Here is a 21,412-nt window from a genome sequence, read left to right as displayed (position 1 = left end):
TAGGACGCAACTATCTTTATTTATTTCATAATGTATGTCTCTTTGTAAGAGGATTTCTTCATGAGATATTATATTGGTAAAAGGGAAAGCCGATAAAAAAAATTTATAAAAGGGAAAAGAACTACCCAAAGTATTTTGGGCGGATGCAATAAGCACATCATCCTATCTCATAAATAGAGGACCATATTAGTTCCATTAGACTATTAGTGACTTAAAGAAGTATGGTCTGAAAATGAGATAAATTTTTAACATCTGAACGTTTTTTGTTGTGCTTTATATTTTGTTAGACTCTAATAGTAGAGATAAACTTGGCCTTTAGGCAAAACGATGTTATTTCATTGGTTATGGATATGACATGTATTGTTACAGGTTTTGGGATGGCCAAAACAAGAAAAGTATCAAAAGTAGAAATGTTACTTTTAATGAAAACATTGGTCTCTAACCAAGCTACTAGAACAAAAGAAGGTCTTACCAGATAGGTGTGTTTATAGGTTAAAAGAAGAACCTGATGGCAATAAAAGAAATAAGGCTAGACTCATAGTAAAAGGGTTGTAACAGAAACAAGGAATTGACTTCACAGAAATTTTCTCTATCGTTGTTAAGATAACTACCATCAAAGCTATATTGAGTATAATAGCTGTAGAAAATCTTCATCTAGAGCAGTTAGATGTCAAAACTGCATTCCTACAAAGGGATCCTGCGGAATAAATCTTTATGACACAACCAAAAGGGTTTGAAGTACAAGGCAAAGATAATCTTGTATGCAAGCTTCATAAAAGTTTGTATGAATTGAAACAAACACCGAGACAATGGTACAAGAAGTTTAATGAGGTTATGAGAAACTCAGGATGTCATAGATGTGAAGAAGATCATTGTTGTTACATGAGGAAATATGTTGACAACTACATCATTCTTGCCTTATATGTTGACAACATGTTGATTGTTGGTGCTAATAAGGTAGAAATTGACAAGTTGAAAAAACAATTGTCAGAAAATTGTCAGAAAAAACAATTGTCAGATCTGAAGGTATTTATATCTTAGGAAAAATATATAGAAAATTGCTTAGCATATTTAATGTTCGAATGCTAAGACGAGGAATACACCTTTCAGAACTCACTCAAAGTTTTCGAAAAGGTAATCTTCTCAGATTTAGGAAGAAGAAAGTCACATTTCTAAAATGCCATATGCATATGCAGTAGGGGCTTGATGTATACTATACTTGGTATCAAACTTGACATAGTACATTCAATTAAAGTTATGAGTAGGTTTATATCAAATCCCAGAAAGGAGCATTGGGAAGGCATGAAATGGATATTGAGATATTTGAATGACACTTCAAATATGCATTTGTCTTTTAAAAGAAGTAATCTCACTTTACAAGGATTTTCAGATGCAGACTTGGGAGGTGATCTGGATGGTATATAAAGAGCATAACATGTTACATTTTTACATTGAGATGTACAACTATTAGTTTGAAGTCTAAACATCAAGGAAGAATCTCCCTCTTAACCATTGAAGCTGAGTATGTAACTATCTCAGAAGCAACAAAGGAAATGGTAAAGTTGAAGAACCTTCTAAAAGAATTAGAAAATAACAAGATGACTCTTCATTATTCGGTGAGAGCCAAAAGTGCTAATTTTCTTTCTAAAAATCCAATTTTGCGTGTATAGTTTATTATGTAACTTCACTTGGGTCATTAAAGTCATTGAGACCACACGTTTAATCATGGAAAAGAAAGGTTTTGTCAAGAAAGTCTTTGGAATATTACCACAACTACTGCAGCACCAACCAAAAGCTTATCCTTTGGAATTGTTATACGTTGAAAATGCTTAATGAGAGAAGACCTACAGATGAAATGTATGAAGCTGGTCAAAATATTTCTAACTTCGTTGCAATTTCATTTCCAGTAAAGTTTTCCAAATTTTCGGTCCTCGACTTATTCCAAGTGGAAAATGATTGGAATCTTAATCCAAACTTACATTGTTTATAACTTTCCCAAAATGACAACTACAGTGGACATTGAAAAAGATGTGTACAAAAATTGTATTCGTTATTGTTTCGGGTGTAGGGACCGAGAACCTACTAAAGAGCCTCTTCAAGCTTGCTCTACCTCCCACTGTAACAATAACTTCCACAAAATCCACTCCTTAGCTCGATCGGCTGGGGTGACGATCGGGGTACTTGTCTAAAGTACTCTGATGCTTAAGTCAGTAAAGGACCGATCGGTGTATCAATATATCTGCTATAATAAATGCGAAATTAAGATCCTCACCAACCTACCTTTGGGCCCTATTTATAGTTTTCTGTGTGGGCCTGTGATTAGGGTTCCTTAATCACGGCCCAATGATCCTTTAATCAAGATTACTGACTCGTTTAACGTTAATTAACTCGTTTGACTGATCCTTTGACCGTGTGACCGATGGCCGCTTGACTGGGTTAGTTATACTGTAACAAGTGTAACCTTCATGTATTTCTGGTCGACCGATAGACGCATGCGAAGGACTACACAAGTCTAAAGAGATTGATCAACCGATGGTTGATTCGTTGATTGTTGCGTTATGGTTGGGTGCAATACGTACTTGTCCGATCGACCAATGTGCCATTAAGGGTCCGTGTCGCTCGACTAGGTGTTACCGATGGACCGATGGGTATGAACATGGTTAGCTCGTGACTTATATGTTCATCCGTTTGACCGGTGGTCTTATAGTTTATTCGTGATCCGTTCGACCGATGGTCCTTTAACGATGCTATGTGGCTGATTGACAGAGCCGATTCGCTATTCCACCGTTCGACCGCTGGCCTTTCATGTATTACTTCTTCAACTTTGGCCGATGGACCTAAGAATTAGATTTGACCGATTGACCGATGGGACGTACAATACACAAGCCCCCCAGCCTCGAGCGATGGGGAAGAAGCGAGGAGGTTTACCAGAGTTGTTGTGCCGATTGGCTGCCCGCGTGTCTCAACGGTTATCTTGCATCGTAGATCGTGCCTGGCAGTTATGATTTGAAGCGTCGCAAAGTATGGACCGTTGATCTGAGTGTGATCGTAGGGTTCTGGGACTGCCACGTGTCACATGGTCCCCCTATAAATAGGTCTGTGTGGCTGTCGTTATTTTCACGTTTTCCTTTCTCTTTCTAGCCGAGCCTCCGATCGTTTTCTTCTATTTGCAGGTAAAAAATGTCATCCAGCGCATCGAGTTCAGATGGTTTGTCGGGTGGGGCGATCGGGACGTCTGGGGGCGGCGGGTCGATCTCCGCCTTGTTCAGTTCTTCCGATTCGGGGACTTCGCTCGGGGGAGTATCGAGCGTAACAGATTCCCCTATCCTCCTAAGTGGCAGCTCGGAGGCTGAGCCACCGGTCGCTGAGGCGATTGAACAGGTCGCCGCTTCTGACGAGAGTGGGGACGTCATAGGCATCGACGTTCGCGACGAGGGGGAACAAGCCAATTTGCCAGAGATACCAGGATATGACTAGGCCCCTTATGAGCCGCGCACACATGCGACGAGGTTTCGATGGGGCAACGACCTTGGGGATCTGGTCGAGCGGACCAAGATTTTTAGCAACGAAGTGGAGGATGGACTTCTTCGGGTCAAAGTGTGTGCCGGCAACGAGAGAGTGTGTCACGGGAAGGGAGAGGCGAGGCTAGATTTCTTCTATGTCTACGCCTGCCTCTTCCATGATTTGGGCCTAACTGTGCCGTTTGCCGATTGGCAGATGGCGGTCCTTCGCCAGATCCAATGCGCGCCGACCTAGATACACCTGAACGCCTGGGCGTCGATGCAGGCGTTCGACGTTCTATGCCGAGCGGCGGGCTTGACAGCGACAAAGCCCTTGTTTCTACATTTCTACAAAACTCGACCGACGGCGTTGAAAGGTTGGGTTTCTTTTCTGGGGGCGAACAAGAGCTTGCTCACCCTCTACCTTGCTTCCTACAAGGGTTTCAAGACCGGCTTTTTTAAGGTCGCGATTCCTGGTAAGGGGAGGAGATATATTTTCGATGAGCAAAATCGGCCGAAGTTCCCTTTGTACTGGACAGCTTTTCCCCCTCCTACTGATGCTTGGGCTGAAGAGCGGTTGACCCCTGCCGAGCGGGCCGACCTGGCTGTCCTCAAGACCCTACCCGACAAGATCCCCCCGCGACCACTGATTCAATGCCTCCGCTCCCCGGATTTGCCGAGGGCGGTTTATGGTTAGTTGTTCTGATCTTCTCGATCATTATATTGGTTGCAGTTAACTTATTTGCTTTTGTTTCGCAGATATTATGGCCCGGACGACCGTTTCTAACGTCGAGTTTCTGGCTCGTGCCAAGAGTCGACGAAGGGAAGAAGATACCGCTGAGGAGGTGGCGCCACTCCAGAGTGTTCCCGCCGCCCCTTCAACCGGTCGTGTCCCTGCCACCACCGCCCCGACCGAGGCTTCGGGTGTCGTCTCCAGACCCCGTTTCATTGTGAAGCCTCCCGGTTCCGACGCTGCTGCTGCTGCGGCGGACAAGGGGAAGAAGTCCAAGAGAGATGACTCTCCCGCCGGTCGGTCGTCCAAGAAAAACAAAAAGGGGGAGGCATCTAGATCGCTGGCTGACGTCCTCCTCGGCGGCGACGTCCGACTCGACGAGGAGGTCTCCTTTCAGCTGGGACCTCGGGTGACGGACATGCTCAAAGATGTGTCCGAAGAGGAGGCCCTTCGAACCGCCGGGGAGCTGACCCTTAGGCTTGCTGCCATATACACCAAGTTTCCTCGCCCCGACCGGAGCAGGATGGAGAGCTTGGAAAAGGAGCTCGCAGCGGCAAAGACGGAGCTCAATGAAGTGAAGGCATCGGCGTTGGACCTGAAGGCTCAGTTCGACCGTTTGAACGACGTTAAGGCTGAACAGGCTAAATGTGCCGGTCTGCTGAATGCTGCCGATGATAGGGCAAAGGCGGAGCAGGCGAAGGCAGGTGAAGCCGTGGAGGAACTTCGCAAGCTCCAGCGACGCTTTGACGATCTGACGCTGGAGCACATGGTTGCCACCGGATCAGCCTCAGATTGGCAGAGAAAAGCCAAGGAGTTTCAGGCCGAGCTGCGAGTGGCCAACGAGCTTGTATTTGCTCAGTACGAGGCGGGCTTCCAGAGTGCTGTTGACCAAGCCGTCTTTTACTACAAATGCTCTCCCGACCGGTTTGATGTCCATTTGGGGGTGGTCGAAGGGAAGTTGGAAAGGGTCTTCGACCGGTTGGACGAGGTCAATGATCCCCCTGCGAGCACTTGATTTTTATTTTTAATTGTATATTTTGACATAACCGATCGAACCCGATCGACCCTTTGGTTGATCGCGTTCGATCGGTTATTAGGTTATTTTTTGACAAACACTTGTGTAAATATTTAGACGCCTTCTTATTTCGTCTGCTAGCTCTTATCTATTTTTGTTTGTTTACTGCTTCGCGCTGGCGATCGGCCATACTTCTTTTATAACTCTTCGCGCTGGCGATCGGCCGTGTAATTGTTTAACTTGTTATTTCTGTTTGGCTGCGTCTGGTATCGAACTAGCCGGGCGATCGGCACGCAATTTTCAAGTTTCTTGTAAAGCTGTCTTGATTATCTGTCCCGGAGGGTTGACCTTTGCGCATTCAATTTCAAGTTTTAGATCGTAGGTGTAATACCTCGATCGGCTAGGACAGCTCGTGTCATTTATTTACCCGTAGGGTTAATTAGATCGCTTAGATCGGTGCCGACGGAGCGGGACTTCCTCTTGGAAGTCCGCGTCTCGTTCGGTCAGGCTTTGCTCGGGATCCGTAGGGAGTCCCGTTGGTCAGTTTGTTAGATGAAGTTGCATGAAACGCTCATTTCATTCATAGTCAACTATAATACATTTTGAGGTGCGACGCGTTCCATGTGTTGGGTATTTCTTTGCCGCTCAGGTACTCCAGCCGATAGCCTCCGTTCTGCAGGCTCTCGGTCACACGGAACGGGCCCTCCCAATTAGGTGCTAGCTTTCCTTGTGCTGACTTTTTGCGTGCTTCATTGGTCTTCCTCCATACCAAGTCTCCTCTGATGAAGCTTCTTGGTTTTACCTTTGCGTTATACCTCCTTGCCACCATTCTCTTGCAGGCTTCAGCTCGTACGGCCGCTCGCTCTCGTCGTTCGATCGTCCAGTCCAACTCCTCGCGCAGGCGTCCACAGTTTACCTCGAGATCTTGCATATCTCGTCGAAGAGTTGGCTCCCCTACTTCAACTGGCAGCATAGCGTCTGTTCCATATGTCAGGTTGAAGGGAGATTCCCCCGTCGTGTGGGGTACACCGATAGGCCCAAAGGACCTGCGGCAGCTCGTCCACCCATGCTCCTTTGGCTTCTCCCAACCTTTTCTTCAGTTCAGCCACTATAACCTTGTTCATGGCCTCAGCCTGACCATTAGTCTGGGGATGCTCGATCGAGCTGGTCACGTGCCGTATCCCCACTTGCTTATAGAAGTCCTTCAGCTTCTTGTCGATAAATTAACGGCCGTTGTCGGTGATGATCGTGTGGGGAAGGCCGAATCTGCATATAATGTTTCGCCAGACGAAGGAATGGACTTGCCGAGCGGTGATGTTAGCCAGGGCCTCTGCTTCGACCCATTTGGTGAAATAGTCTACTGCGACAAGTATGAATTTCTTCTGTGCTCGGCCTACCGGGAAGGGTTCGACGATGTCCATGCCCCATTAAGCGAACGGCCACGGGGCTGTTAGGCTATGTAGCTCGGTCGGAGCCCTCTTCACGTCATTCCCATGGGCTTGACATCCTTCGCACTTGCGTATCATGGCTTCACAGTCCTGTTCCATAGTCGGCCAAAAATAGCCTGCTCGGAGTATCCTCGTTTTCATCGTCCTCCGACCGGTGTGCATTCCACAAATGCCATTGTGGACCTCGTTCATAACATACTCAACTTCGTCTGCTGCTAAGTACTTGAGGAGCGGCGCTGTGAAGCCTCTCTTATATAGATCTTCTCCGATGATCACGAACCGGAGTGCTCGTCGTCTCTCCGTCGGTCTGATCTCTTCTCCGGCCTCGCACCTCTTTAAGAGTTCTCGCACCTCCCCAATCCAATCTGCCAACCGGTCCGCTGCAGCGCATTCCCCCGCTGAGGGTCTCATCAGGGTTTGCCTGATGATTGTCTTCAATTGGCCCTTCTCTTTTCCTTCCGCCAGCTTAGATAGCTTATCGGCTCTGGTATTTTCCGCTCGAGGAATGTGGTGGATAGTGATATCTTTGAACTCCTTCATGGCTTCGACCACCTTGTGATAGTATTGGAGCAACAGGTCATCCTTAACCTGGTATTCTCCCTGAACCTGGCCGACCACGAGCTTCGAATCAGTGTTGCACTTCAATTTCGTCGCTCCTAGGTCTTTTGCAAGCCTCAGCCCGGCGATCAGCGCTTCGTATTCTGCTTGGTTATTCGAGGCTTTAAACTTGAACTGTAGGGAGTGCTCCACCGTGAAATCGCCCGATCCCTCGATGACGATCCCTGCTCCAGCATTACGTTTATCCGATGATCCATCGACGAAGAGAATCCACATATGCTCCGACGGGTGTATCGGTCCGTGGAGTTCAGCTGCAAAGTCTGCCAAATGTTGTCCCTTGACAGATCCTCTGGGTTCGTACTTGAGCCCGAACTCGGATAACTCGACCGACCAAGCGATCATTCTACCAGCTAAGTCGGGCTTCCGGAGTATCTTGGCAATGGGATGATCGGTGCGGACGATCACCTGGTGACTCTGGAAGTACTGGCGCAACCGGCGTGCGGCCGTCAATAGCGCCAAGGCTATCTTCTCTATCAGCTGATATCTCGTTTCTGCGCTCTGCAGTATTCGACTGATGAAATATATAGGTCACTGCTCCGGGACTTCTTGTATTAGAGTTGCACTGATCGTGTCGTCTGACACCGACAGGTATAACTGCAGAGGCAATCCCTCTACCGGTCGGCTCATTATTGGGGGACTGCTGATCATCTCCTTTATCTCCCGAAACGCCACCTCGCATTGATCGTCCCACTTTTCGACAGTTTGCTTCTTCATGATCTTCAGAATCGGTCTGACCTTCTCCGTGAGCCTAGGTAGGAAACGTGCCAGAGAGGTTAACCGCCCTATCAACCGCTGGACTTCCTTCAGATTCTTGGGGCTCCTCATCTCTGCGATGGCGGCGCACTTATCTGGGTTAGCTTCTATGCCTCGGGCGGTCAACATGAAACCCAGGAATTTCCCGGCCGGCACCCCGAAGACACACTTCTCCGGGTTGAGCCGCATATTGTATTTGCGCACTTGGTGAAAAACCTCCCTGAGGTCGCGCGCATGATCTTCGGTAGTTTGCGACTTTACGACCATGTCGTCAACGTACACTTCCATAGACCGACCGATCTGTCCCCTGAAGACCCGGTCCATCAGCCTCTGATATGTCGCCCCTGCGTTTTTCAGATCGAACGGCATAACCTCGTAGCAGAAGTTTGCTCGGTCGGTAATGAACGCCGTTTTGGATCTGTCTGGGCCATACATAGGGATTTGGTTGTACCCTGAGTACGCGTCCAGGAAGCTTAGGAAGTTGTGTCCTGAGGCCCCATCAACAAGCCGATCGATGCTGGGTAACGGGTATGCGTCTTTCGGGCAGGCCTTGTTGAGATCGGTGAAATCTGTGCACATTCTCCACTTCCCGCTCGTCTTCTTCACCATGACCACGTTAGCCAGCCATGTAGTATATTTGATCTCTCTGATGAAACCAGCTCCCTCTAGCTTCCTGACTTCCTCCTCGACCGCCCTCCTTCGCTCTTCTCCCATTTTTCTCTTCTTCTGAGCGACCGGGCGAGCTTCCCGGAAGGTGGCCAACTTATGGGACATCACATCTGGATGGACGCCTGGCATATCTACGCTCGACCATGCGAAGAGATCTTTGTTCTCTAAGATCACCGCCCTTAGGAGCTCTTCTTCTTCAGCGCTCAGGGCTCCCCCAATCTTCGTGACCTGTCCAGGTTGGCTTCCGATCAGGATCTCCTTGGTCTCTCCTTCTGGTTGCAGCCGATCCTCTGTGTTCGTTCGGGGGTCTAGGTCTGTCATTGCTACCTCCGAACAGTGTTGTTTCCGCGGGTGACTATAAGGACTGATCCTCAATCCTGCAGCATAGCATTGCCTGGCGACTTGTTGATCTGCATGCACCGTGCATATTGTCCCCTTGTCCGACGGGAACTTCATGGTCAGGTGCAGGGTGGATACGATCGCTCCGAAGGCGTTCAGACAAGGTCTCCCTAGCAATACATTGTAGGAGGTGTTAGCTTCAACCAAAAGGAATCTAACCCTTACCTCTCGGCCGTCCTTCCGTGAGCCGATCCTGGTACGAAGGTCCAGGTAGCCCCTTGTGTCGACTCGCTCGCCATAGAAACCAACAATTTGCTCGTTATATGGGACGATCAGGTCCTCAGAGAGGTTCATCTTCCGGAAAGTCTTCCAGTATAAGATGTTGACGGAGCTTCCCTGGTCAACCAACACCTTCTCGATCCCATACTCGGCAACCTCTATTGAGATGACCATCGGGTCATCATGATCAGGGTCGGGCGCCTTGAAGTCGTCGTCCGTAAACGTGATGGAGGGCATCGACCGGATCTTCTTCTCCACCAGATGAACCGACTTTAACGCCCGAACGTGCCTCTTTCGAGCTGCTGAGCTCGATCCTCCTCCGGCGAACCCTCCGGAGATGGTATTGATATAGCCCCTGAGGGGTTTATCGTGGCTCCGACTGCGGCTCCTCCTTGGGCTCTGATGCGACCGAGACGGTCCTCTCCTTCGTCTCTCGGGTTCGGGCTCCCTCCGCTCCTCCCGCTGGGCCGGGGCGGTTCTTCTTACGGGACTTCTGTGCCTCACCGGGCTTCGCGGAGGGCGTTTCTGCCGTATATACTTCTTCAGGTGCCCCTGCCGAATAAGCTCTTCGATTTTGTCGCGGAGCGTGTGGCACTCTTCTGTAGTGTGGCCGATCGTCCGATGGTACTGGCAGTGCTTACTACCGTCAGCATCGGGTGGCGGGGGCTTCTTTCTGGCCGCAGGAAGTGATTCGGCGCTGAAAGCTTCTTGTAGGATCCTGGCCCTAGGAACGGCCAGGGGGTGTACGTCGTGAACTTCGGTTGTTTTTTCTCGCTGGGCCGAGCCAGAGGCCTGTTTGGGCGAGGTGCGACCGGCTTTGCGGTTGCGGCATCCTCCTTCTCCGCTCGTTCCCTCATCTCCTCCATCGTCTTCGGTTTCTTGCGGCTTATCTTGTCCGCGAAAACTCCCGGCTGGAGCCCATAGGAGAAGTGATGTCGAGCGATTTCGTCGTTGAGATCTTTTATCTTGACTGACATCCGATTGTATCGATCGAGATAACTCCTCAGCGATTCCCCATCTTCCTGCCGGATGTTCACCAGGTTATCAACCGTCAGAATGGCCGGCTTCAGGGGCGCGAACTGTGTGCTAAACCTTGCCTTCAGAGTGGCAAAAGAGTCTATACTACCGGCCGGCAACTCGGAAAACCATTCCAACGCCTCCCCTGTCAAAGAAGTCGAGAAAACACGACACCAGATGGGGTCACTAACGGCGTGGAACATCATCTTATGCATGAAGACCCGCATGTGATTGTCCGGATTGGTCGTGCCATCGTACTTGTCGAAAGTTGGGATTTTCCACTTCTCCGGCAATGGCGTCTCCAAAATGTACGATGTAAAGGGGGAGAATCCCGACGCGGGGATCGGTTGACGTGATGGGCGACCCCCATCGTTTGCTCCCGAGCTCTCCGCCATCGTGTGCGACGGATTTCCCCTTGAAGCCTGCGTCCTTTCGACCCGAGCCGGCTGTGATTGCTCGTGTCCTGTTGGTGGAGGGCGACTCTCCACCCGTTCGACATCCCGGTGCTGCTGCCCCCGACTTAACCTGAGCGGGTCGGGTACAGTAGGCGTCGATGGGATTCCTTCTTCCTTCCGCCTTAGGATGGCGTTCTCCTCACGCAAGATCTGCATCTGCACTTCATAATTTCTCTACATCTCATCCATCCTCTGCTGCATCGCCCTTATCATCTCCCTAGTGTCTGTTTGATCATCCGCCATTCTACCTCCGTCTGCGTTGCTGTTCCGGTTCCTTGTGGTCACCATAAGGGTGTTCTCTTAAAGAAGACTGCTCGGCCCCACGGTGGGCGCCAAAATGTTTCGGGTGTAGGGACCGAGAACCTACTAAAGAGCCTCTTCAAGCTTGCTCTACCTCCCAGTGTAACAATAACTTCCACAAAATCCACTCCTTAGCTCGATCGGCTGGGGTGACGATCGGGGTACCTGTCTAAAGTACTCCGATGCTTAAGTCAGTAAAGGACCGATCGGTGTATCAATATATCTGCTGTAATAAATGCGAAATTAAGATCCTCACCAACCTACCTTTGGGCCCTATTTATAATTTTCTGTGTGGGCCTGTGATTAGGGTTCCTTAATCACGGCCCAATGATCCTTTAATCAAGATTACTGACTCATTTAACGTTAATTAACTCGTTTGACTGATCCTTTGACCGTGTGACCGATGGCCGCTTGACTGGGTTAGTTATACTGTAACAAGTGTAACCTTCATGTATTTCTGGTCGACCGACAAACGCATGCGAAGGACTACACAAGTCTAAAGAGATTGATCAACCGATGGTTGATTCGTTGATTGTCGCGTTATGGTTGGGTGCAACACGTACTTGTCCGATCGACCGATGTGCCATTAAGGGTCCGTGTCGCTCGACTAGGTGTTACCGATGGACCGATGGGTATGAACATGGTTAGCTCGTGACTTATATGTTCAACCGTTTGACCGGTGGTCTTATAGTTTATTCGTGATCCGTTCGACCGATGGTCCTTTAACGATGCTACGTGGCTGATTGACAGAGCCGATTCGCTGTTCGACCGTTCGACCGCTGGCCTTTCATGTATTACTTCTTCAACTTTGGCCGATGGGCCTAAAAATTAGATTTGGCCGATTGACCGATGGGACGTACAGTACAGTTATAATTATAAAATTGTAAATTGTTATGTGAGGACAAAAATCATTAAAACAAAACATTTTTTTCAAATGCCTAATTTTTCAAAACTTGGCTAAGATTATAACCAACCTCTAGAAAGTAGGTGAATATGAAATTACTTTTAAACTTTTTTACGAGGATTCTCACTTTTAATGCATATAGTAAATGAACTCTTTATATAACAGACATAGTGAACATTTTAAATTATCGTAACATATGTCAATTTTACATTCGATATTAATAAAACTGCTGTCCAACAATATTAATTATAGTTTTACTAGGCTAAAAGATTTTCTTTTTAATTTTCCTAAAAGATTATATTTGAAGATATCGAATGAAAATTAATTTATGAGAATTAAGTGTCAAATATTTTTAACAAAATTAAATTAATTTGTATAAGATCATGACTATATTTGAAAAGAAAGTAGTTAAAAACTGAAAATTAAAAAACTACAACCGAAAACTATAATGAAACTAAAAAATGTAAAATGAGAAATTTGGTATATTTAAATTAAACATACATCAAATAAAATAAATGTTAAAACTAGATGAAATTAAAATATGTTAGGTTTTGTCTTAAATAAAAGAATATGGCTACGGTGCTTATTATCTTGAAACAAAAACAGAGACTACCAATCAGATAGCAAAGCAAAAGACCTAACAAACAACTATCTTTATTTCATAATGTATGTCTCTTTTTAAGGGAAAAGGGAAAGCCGATGAAAAAAAATTGCAAAAGGAAAAAGAATTGACAAAAGTAACCAGAAGAAAACAAATAAAATAAACAGCCCAAGTAAAGCCGAAGAAGCACAATATGAAGAGTGAGAAACAGATTAAACGAAACATGAATTTATTAAGTGGTTTCTAGTAATGAAAGACGAGATAAAGTTTTTTCAGAAGAATAAAACATGGCTTTTAACCAAGCTACTGAAAGTAAAGAAGGTATTACAAAACAAGTACGTCCATAGGTTAAAAGAAGAACCAAATGACTATAAAAGATATAAGATAGACTTGTAGTAAAAGGGTTCCAACAGAAACAAGGATTTGATTTCACAAAAACTTTCTCTCCCGTTGTTAAGATGACTACCATCAAAGTTATCTTGAGTATAGTAGCTGCAAAAAATCTTCATTTAGAGTAGTTAGATGTCAAAACTGCATTCCTACATGGGGATCTTGAGGAAGAAATTTTTATGATACAACCAAAAGGGTTTGAAGTACAAGACAAAGAGAATCTTGTACGCAAGCTTCATAAAAAATTGTATGGATTGAAACAAGCACCAAAACAATGGCACAAGAAGTTTAATGAGTTTATGAGAATCTCAAGATTTCACATATGTGAAGAAGACCATTGTTGTTATATGAAGAAATATGTTAAGAGCTACATCATACTTGCCTTGTATGTTGACGACATGTTGATTGTTGGTGCTAATAAGGGAGAAATTGACAAGTTGAAGAAACAATTGTCAGAAAATTTTGAAATGAAGGATCTTGGTCCAGCCAAACAAATTCTTGGTATGAGAATCTTCGGGGATAGATCTGAAGGTATTTTGAACTTATCTCAGGAAAAATATATAGAAAATTTGCTTAGCATATTTAATGTTGGAAATGCTAACACTAGGAATACACCTTTGAGAACTCACTTAAAGTTAAAGTTTTCAAAAAGAAAATCTTCTCAGACAGAGTAAGAAGAAAGTCACATGTCTAAAGTGCCATATCCATCTGCAATTGGGAGCTTGATGTATTCTATGGTTTGCACCAAACCTAACATAACACATGCAGTTGGAGTTGTGAGTAGGTTTCTATCAAATCCTTGAAAGGAGCATTGGAAGGCGTGAAGTGGATATTGAGATATTTGAACGACACTTCAAAGATGCATTTGTCATTTAAAAGAAGTAATCTCACTTTACAAGGTTTCTGATGCAGACTTGGGAGGTGATCTGAATGGTAGAAAGAGCACAATAGGTTATGTTTTTACATTAGGTGCTACATTTATTAGCTGGAAGTCTTAACATCAAGGAAGAGTCTCCCACTTAACCACTAAAGCTAAGTGTATATCAATCTCAAAAGCGACGAAGGAAATGATAGGGTTGAAGAACCTTCTAAAAGAATTAGGAAAAGAGAAAGATGAATCTCAGTTATTCAATGACAATCAAAGTGCTATTAGTCTTTCTAAAAATCTAACTATTCATTCTATATGGAAGCACATTGAATTGAGGTATCATTTTATCATAAACCTGATAAATTATGGAGACTTGTTTTTGTTGAAGATTCCAAGTGCAGAGGATGCAACTGATATGTTGACCAAGATTGTCACAAAAAATAAGTTGAGGCTTTGCATTGCCTCAATTGGCATTCAAGAAAATTAATGATGATAGCATTACCTTAGGTGGTAATGTAAATCAAACTCTAAGTGGGAGAATTGTTAGTATTATGCACATCGCTTAGTATTGTGAGATGTGATTCTTTATTTTACTATATAATAAGTAATCTTATGTAAAGCTTGAGATACACAGAAATAAAATACTTCCTAGTTGAGAATGATATATAAATATAAAACTTTACCTATTTATTTTCTAAAAGTTTTAGGTTATATTTATTTATCTATATTGCTCAAAATTTTTAATTCAAAGTGATATCGTGATTATGTATAGTTAATTGTGTGACTTGGGTCACTAAAGTCATTGGGACCACACGTTTTTAATCATGGAAAAGAAAGCTTTTGTCAAGAAAGTCTTTGGAATATTACCACAAAACTTCTGCATCACCAACCAAAAGCTTGTCCTTTGGAATTGTTATGCTGAAAATGCTTGGTGAGAGAAGACCTACAGATGAAATGTATGAAGCTGGTCAAAATATTTGTTACTTCGTTGCAATTTCATTTCCAGTAAAGTTTTCCAAATTTTCGGTCCTCAACTTATTCCATATGGAAAATGATTGGAATCTTAATCCAAACTTACATTGTTTATACCTTTCCCAAAATGGCAACTACAGTGGACATTGAAAAAGATGTGTACAAGAATTGTGTTCGTTATGATTAGAAAATTGTAAATTGTTATGTGGGGACAAAAATCATTAAAACAAAACATTTTTTTAAATGGCTAATTTTTCAAAACTTGGCTAAGATTATAACCAACCTCAAGAAAGTAGGTGAATATGAAATTACTTTTAAACTTTTTTACGAGGGTTCTCAGTTTTAATGCATATATAGTAAATGAACTCTTTATATAACCGACATAGTGAACATTATAAATTATCGTAACATATGTCAATTTTACATTCGATATTAATAAAACTGTTGTCCAATAATATTAATTATAGTTGTACTAAGCTAGAAGATTTTCTTTTTAATTTTTCTAAAAGATTATATTTGGAGATATCGAATGAAAATTAATTTATGAGAATTAAGTATCAAATATTTTTAACAAAATTAAAATAATTTGTATAAGATCATGACTATATTCGAAAAGAAAGTAGTTAAAAACTGAAAATTGAAAACTACAACCGAAAACTGTAATGAAACTAGAAAATGTAAAATGAGAAATTTGGTATATTTAAATTAAACATACATCAAATAAAATAAATGTTAAAACTAGAAGTGAAACTAAAATATGTTAGGTTTTGTCTTAAATAAAAGAATATGGCTACGGTGCTTATTATCTTGAAACAAAAACAGAGACTACCAATCAAATAGCAAAGCAAAAGACCTAACAAACAACTATCTTTATTTCATAATGTATGTCTCTTTTTAAGAGGATTTTTTCATGAGATATATTATATTGGTAAAAGGGAAAGCCGATGAAAAAAAAATTGCAAAAGGAAAAAGAATTGACAAAAGTAACCACAAGAAAACAAATAAAATAAACAGCCCAAGTAAAGCCGAAGAAGCACAATATGAAGAGTGAGAAACAGATTAAACTAAACATGAATTTCTTAACTATAAGCTATGCTCTAAAGAAAAAGCATGGAAAGGATGGGAGAAAAGAAATAGCAATGAAGGACACTAGGATTAATTCCATAACTAAAGTGATCACGCTGTTCTTAAAGAAGATAAATGACTTTCCAAAAGTCACTTTACAATTTTCTTTATGAATCTAATGAGAGAATGTTTCTTTGGCAGAGACTCTTTGTCCATGTTATTTGATTCACCACAGATCAGATAGACAACTGTGTTCTTAACCACCAATCCAGGACCAAAACTCACAAAAATCTCGATCTTATCTTCAGATTCTAAATTTGAGTTTATGGCATTCCAATCGTCGTCGTTAAAGGAAATTACTGGGTCATGGTAGTGTATTTGGAATGTACACTTTGTGTAATTAACAATTAAGACACTTCTAAGACATTCACTTACCACGATTTCAAGGGTTGATAAATAAATACACAAAGCCATTCCCTTCATGTCAAGATCTCGAGGCACAGTGAAAAAAACAGAGTGTCCCTCACCTATATGGGCCAAACAATAAGGATCATTTACAATTGGGAGAAAAACATCACAAGACTCTCTGCTTGCCAAAATCTGTACCATCACATAAAAAACTTAGTCATTTATCTGATTTTGCTATTGAGATTGTCTGCTGCAATGCCTATTTTTTATTCAAAATTACAAAAATGTACGTAATGCACCATTTAAACATACCAATGGTAATTAATTTACACAAATTTAGTTAATAATTTTGTTTTGTATAAATATATCGCCATCACGTGAATTTAGAATGCATTTCTGTTTTCCTCTCTTTCAGTTTATATTTGTAGTTCAATTTCCTAGTTATTAGTATAAGCAAAATCACTTGGTTGTGAGCAAAAACAAGTAAGATTCCTGAGAAAAATTTCTCAACTTGTGATCTTTTCTTCATTGCATAGCTTAATACATTATTATAGCAAGGCAAAGCCAACAGCCAAAACAAAAAACTAAACCACTGTGTCAAAACCGCTAACAACTAAGTAGCTAAAATTTAGCTCTTCTTCCCTAATTAAATAAAACATAAATACTAAATATAAACATTGGTTAAATTATTAAACTCATTCTTTTGGACCAAGTTGTGTGGCTGTAAAAGATAAGGGTGCTAAAAGTTTAGAATTGTAGATACTTTTAGATACTTCATAAAGATTATTTTTTGTTCTCTTAATGAATAGCTAAAATTAGGGTGAAGGTGATAAACGAAGGGAAAAGCTAGAGAAGAACCTCAAATATGTTATCGCCGACAGCATTGAAGAATTCATGGTATCTTCCAACACCAATCAAAGAACACCTGAAGTGCTGCTTTGAAATTCCTGAGTGTGTAATATTTGAAAAATATTCGACCAAATCATTTTTTATTTGCTTAGATAGTTGAAACTCGGTGTCACATTGTACCAAAACACTTCGAAGATTTGCGAGGGAGCTAAGCAATGGCGCAATATCATCCCAACTATTATCCGTATCCATCCACAACGAATGAATATTAGATATTGGATTCATTGTTGGCGATATCCAAGACCGAATTATGGAAGAAAAAAGATTATGTGGCAATCTCTCAAATCCAAGAAGGGATATATATCCAATGCTTTTTGAGCTTACAATTGAAAAAGGCACTTGTCTCACAGCTGCATTTTCAGCAATTAGAGTTATCAAGGATTTCATTTGCACTATATCTTTTTCCATGAGGTCAATCTTCGAACACCCAGAGAGAATGAGAGTTCTTAAAGATTTCAACTTATATATTCCTTTGGGCAGATTGCTTATACTCGTACAGTCCTTCAAATTTAGCAGTAAAAGGTAGCAGAGACATCCGATAGATTTGTGTACTTGGCACAATCTTGGACAATCTTTAAGAATGAGTTGTTCAAGACTTGGTAGTCCGGAAAAGTCAGGAGTTTCTCTTAAATACTTGGAGTGACTAAGATTGAGGACTTTTAGCCACCTCAAAACCTACACAAAGAAAGTTACTTGAAAAACATTAGAGAAGAAACAATAGTAGGTTACTATTTTTATTTTAGTTAAGGTTTGCGTTTTAATAGAAAATGAGAAGTAATAAAAACCTGGGGTTGTTTCCAGAGTCGTAGAAAACAGTGCTTTAAATAAATTGCTATTACATCATGCAGACAAAAGTCGTCAGGAACGTATTGTGAAGAAACCCCATGCAAACTTATCCCTCTCAGTTTCTTAGAGGTGTTCTCTGAATTTCCATCGAGTTTCAGCAGTCTTGATGGTTCTATTCTGGCTGAACGTAGTTTCATAAGCAGTGCCTGAGAGACTTTTGTTTCCTGTGATGAAAAGCAAAGAATAACAAATGTATTAGACATGAGAAACCAAACCCTTCGAAATGAAGTTGCAAAACCATATATAAAGATTGTTCTTACTGTATTATCTATCAACACATATTCTGCATCGTCAACACACAGTTGGTTGTCCATCAAAGACTCATTTCTTGAAATTTCATGAATAATTGCTCTTCCCATTTCTTCTACCAAAGGATGCATTCCAAATTTCCTGTTCTTTTTAACTTTTATGAGGCTACGTTCTATGAGAACTCTTATTCCACTATCAGCGTCTACCCCACAACCATTTAGGATCTTCGTAGCATAGGTTCTGCCCTTACCAACAAAGAAACAACATACATCAAGGAATAAATCCTTTTCTATTTGATTGCGTAAACCGTCGAAGCCTATTTTCAATTTCTGTTCAGCATTGTGCGAGGGAATTTTCTCTAATTCAAACAATACACTATGCCATTCTTCTTTGGTCCTTTCAAATAAACAGCTTCCGATGACTTCAAGAGCTAGAGGTAGTCCTCCACAATAATGAACTACTCTTTTTGCCAGTTCATTGTATTCTTCTTTTGGTTTTGGTTCTCTAAATGCGTGCCAACTAAGAAGCTCAAGGGACTCTTTTTCGTTCATTAGCTTTACCCGAAAGACAGAATCGGGTTGACCTCTCCTGAGTTCTAGGATTTCATATCTTGTTGTAACGATTATCACAGTTCCTTCACCAAACCATTTACAGTAATCCCATAGATCTAGGAATATACTAAAGTAAGGAACATCGTCAAGTACAATGAGCATCCTTTTTCCAGAAAGTCTTTTCCGAATCATACTTCTTCCAATATCAGCGTTAGGTATCTCCACCTTTGCTTTTAGGATGTCTAAAAGAAGTTGTTCTCGTAAACGAAGATCCCCTCTTATTTCGCCAACTTGTCCTTCGATGAAACTTTTCTTCGTGAATGTATCCTGAATTTGATTGTAGATGGCTGTGGCAAGGGTGGTTTTACCAGATCCTCCCTCTCCATATATCCCTATTATACAAACTTCTGTGGATTTACTTCTGATAGTTCGAATCACATCTTCCACGCGAGAATGTAGTCCAACAGGAAATTTAGTAGCAGACATAACTGGTAAATTAAGGACGCTCTTAACAATTTTGTCCACTAATTCAGCATCACTCCTTCAAGTTCAATAGCAGTTATGGAAGAAGTCATCTGTTTAAAACAAAAAAAAATCTCAGGTTTTAAAGATGCTTGAGTGAGTGAGTGATTTACCTGTGATTGCTCTCATCCCATCCAAAGAAATCTGCAGCTTTGGTGAGTGCTTGGCTCCACCTGGACATGCCAAGCTCCAGTTGTTGTGTTGAGAATGTTTGATATGCAGTTGCTTTGAAGGCTTTTCCAAAATCACCCTTTTGAAGACGTACATCAGATGGCTCAACTTCGTAATATATAGGCAGAAGATGCCGGGAATAAGTTTGGTGCCATCGAATGATTTGCCGAAGTTGATGAAGACACCAAGCAGATTGAGCATAGGTTTTGGTGAAGACAACAATTGCTACTTGATAGAGATCGAGAATAGGTTCTTGGATGTGCATTTCATTCACTGCGTTCTCCTCGTGAAAGAAAGTGGTGAAGCCGACAGCAGAGAGGGCAGAATCAAGATGAGAAACAAATTTCTTGCGGATGTCCTCTCCAGAAAAGTTGATGAGCACATCGTACCTCTGTTGGAGTTTGGATGATGAAGACGTGAATTCCATGGAAGGAATGGATGAGGCCATCAACTGTTAGAAAAGAATGCAATAATGCTAATACGACACAACCTTTCAAAGAACACGAAGATTAATATGTTCTCAATCATGGAAGCGCGACCATTAAATAATCTCTACGCCATCTTTGAAAATAAAAAAGTATATTATTTATTTAACATTTTTCTTTTGTTCTTTTTTACAGAGTCAGGTTGCCATCTTTGAAAATAAAAAAGTATATTATTTATTTAACATTTTTTCTTTTGTTCTTTTTTACAGAGTCAGGTTCTGATACGGATTCTGCAACTTCACCCCACTGTGTAAACAACAGCAAGCCCAGCTGCTGTAAATAATTTCTTTCATGGACGATACTGCCCCTCAATTGCATCCCAATTACTCTTCTAAATTTTCAGTAATATCATAAACCATAATTAATTAATCACATGCAGTATTTAACAGTAAGAACATGCAGTGGACCATATTCCAGCAATGCCTCCTCACATTATTTTTTAGTCAAAATTGCATGGGTTTGTAAAAAATTCAAAAGCATCATTCTCATGGGTCAATTTTGTCATTCTACCCAAAATTAAAACAAAATTTGCCTTGGAACTAGAGAGTTTCTTCAAAATAATCTCTTGTGCCACCGACCATAGTATTTAAAAAAAATCACGGTCGATAATTTTTATAACAAATATTATATCAAGAAGAAATTGCATTTATTTTTGTCTCGGTGCTGAATGACGATGAGGCCTACTTTTAAATAATATATATTACTTTTACATCTTTAATAAACACATCGAGGTTTCTTCTATTTATAGTAATAAATTTTATTCATTTATTTATAGAAAATAACTTTATTAATTTTTAAAATATCTTAAATTTTATATTTATATAAATTTTTATTAAAGTTTACATCAATAAACTCTGGTGCAATTTGTTGGTTTTACATTGTCTAATAGGTCTCAGTTATTGCAGAACTGAAGTCTATAAGAACGTGGTGGCATTTTTGCAATTTTTTGAACTATTTTGCCTCAGGTCAAAAGTCAACCGAATCGAAGCCTATAAGGCATCAGAGTTCCTTAAAATTTCAAAAATGCCTTTGGCAGCAGAGTTTTTGACCTCGTGTGGAATAGGACCGAGGTAGTATGCACTTTAGGCCTCGGTTCTAAATTGAACCGAGGCCATATATCTTATTTAGGTCCCCAAATCGTGAATTGCAACATTGTTCCTCTTCATCTCCAAATCAAACCTTTGTTGCGTGATTCAGAGTCACCATAGCGTGTTGCGCGTTTTGCTCATTGCAGCTGCTTCGTGGAACGATTAGGGTTTCTGTGAGCATCGAGATGATGTTTCTATGAGCAGGCGCTGACATGTTCGTTCTCGCGATGACGATTTCCGATATGCTCGTGTTGCAG

The 21,412-nt window shown here is 41.9% G+C and overlaps 2 protein-coding genes across 2 annotated transcripts; both read right to left on the bottom strand.

Moving 5' to 3' along the window:
* Positions 1-6,770: 6,770 nt before the first annotated feature.
* On the bottom strand, positions 6,771-10,982 carry LOC114165141. Its single transcript, XM_028049808.1, has 4 exons — positions 10,481-10,982; positions 7,930-10,376; positions 6,896-7,812; positions 6,771-6,786 (listed from the first exon to the last, which is right to left on the bottom strand). Exons 1-4 carry the CDS (start codon positions 10,980-10,982, stop codon positions 6,771-6,773), a joined length of 3,882 nt encoding a protein of 1,293 aa, XP_027905609.1.
* A 5,004-nt stretch (positions 10,983-15,986) lies between these two features.
* On the bottom strand, positions 15,987-20,097 carry LOC114166845 (TMV resistance protein N-like). Its single transcript, XM_028051708.1, has 5 exons — positions 19,525-20,097; positions 18,350-19,430; positions 18,029-18,253; positions 17,193-17,918; positions 15,987-16,526 (listed from the first exon to the last, which is right to left on the bottom strand). Exons 1-5 carry the CDS (start codon positions 20,028-20,030, stop codon positions 16,077-16,079), a joined length of 2,988 nt encoding a protein of 995 aa, XP_027907509.1. The 5' UTR covers positions 20,031-20,097; the 3' UTR covers positions 15,987-16,076.
* Positions 20,098-21,412: the final 1,315 nt, after the last annotated feature.

Source organism: Vigna unguiculata, chromosome 10, assembly GCF_004118075.2.
Source record: "Vigna unguiculata cultivar IT97K-499-35 chromosome 10, ASM411807v1, whole genome shotgun sequence".
Classification (NCBI taxonomy): Eukaryota; Viridiplantae; Streptophyta; class Magnoliopsida; order Fabales; family Fabaceae; genus Vigna; species Vigna unguiculata.
This window is presented reverse-complemented; position numbering and strand designations above follow the sequence as displayed.

Excerpts from the sequence above, each read along its gene's own strand:
- LOC114166845 (XM_028051708.1), bottom strand. The coding sequence starts at position 20,030 with ATGGCCTCATCCATTCCTTCCATGGAATTCACGTCTTCATCATCCAAA. Across the intron at positions 19,431-19,524 it reads TGGGATGAGAGCAATCACAG|GAGTGATGCTGAATTAGTGG; the intron begins GTAAATCACTCA and ends TTGAACTTGAAG. Across the intron at positions 17,919-18,028 it reads GACTCTGGAAACAACCCCAG|GTTTTGAGGTGGCTAAAAGT; the intron begins GTTTTTATTACT and ends TTCTTTGTGTAG.
- LOC114165141 (XM_028049808.1), bottom strand. The coding sequence starts at position 10,982 with ATGCAGATCTTGCGTGAGGAGAACGCCATCCTAAGGCGGAAGGAAGAA. Across the intron at positions 10,377-10,480 it reads GTTTTCCGAGTTGCCGGCCG|GAAGATGGGGAATCGCTGAG; the intron begins GTAGTATAGACT and ends AACATCCGGCAG. Across the intron at positions 7,813-7,929 it reads CCCCAATAATGAGCCGACCG|AGCGCAGAAACGAGATATCA; the intron begins GTAGAGGGATTG and ends CGAATACTGCAG.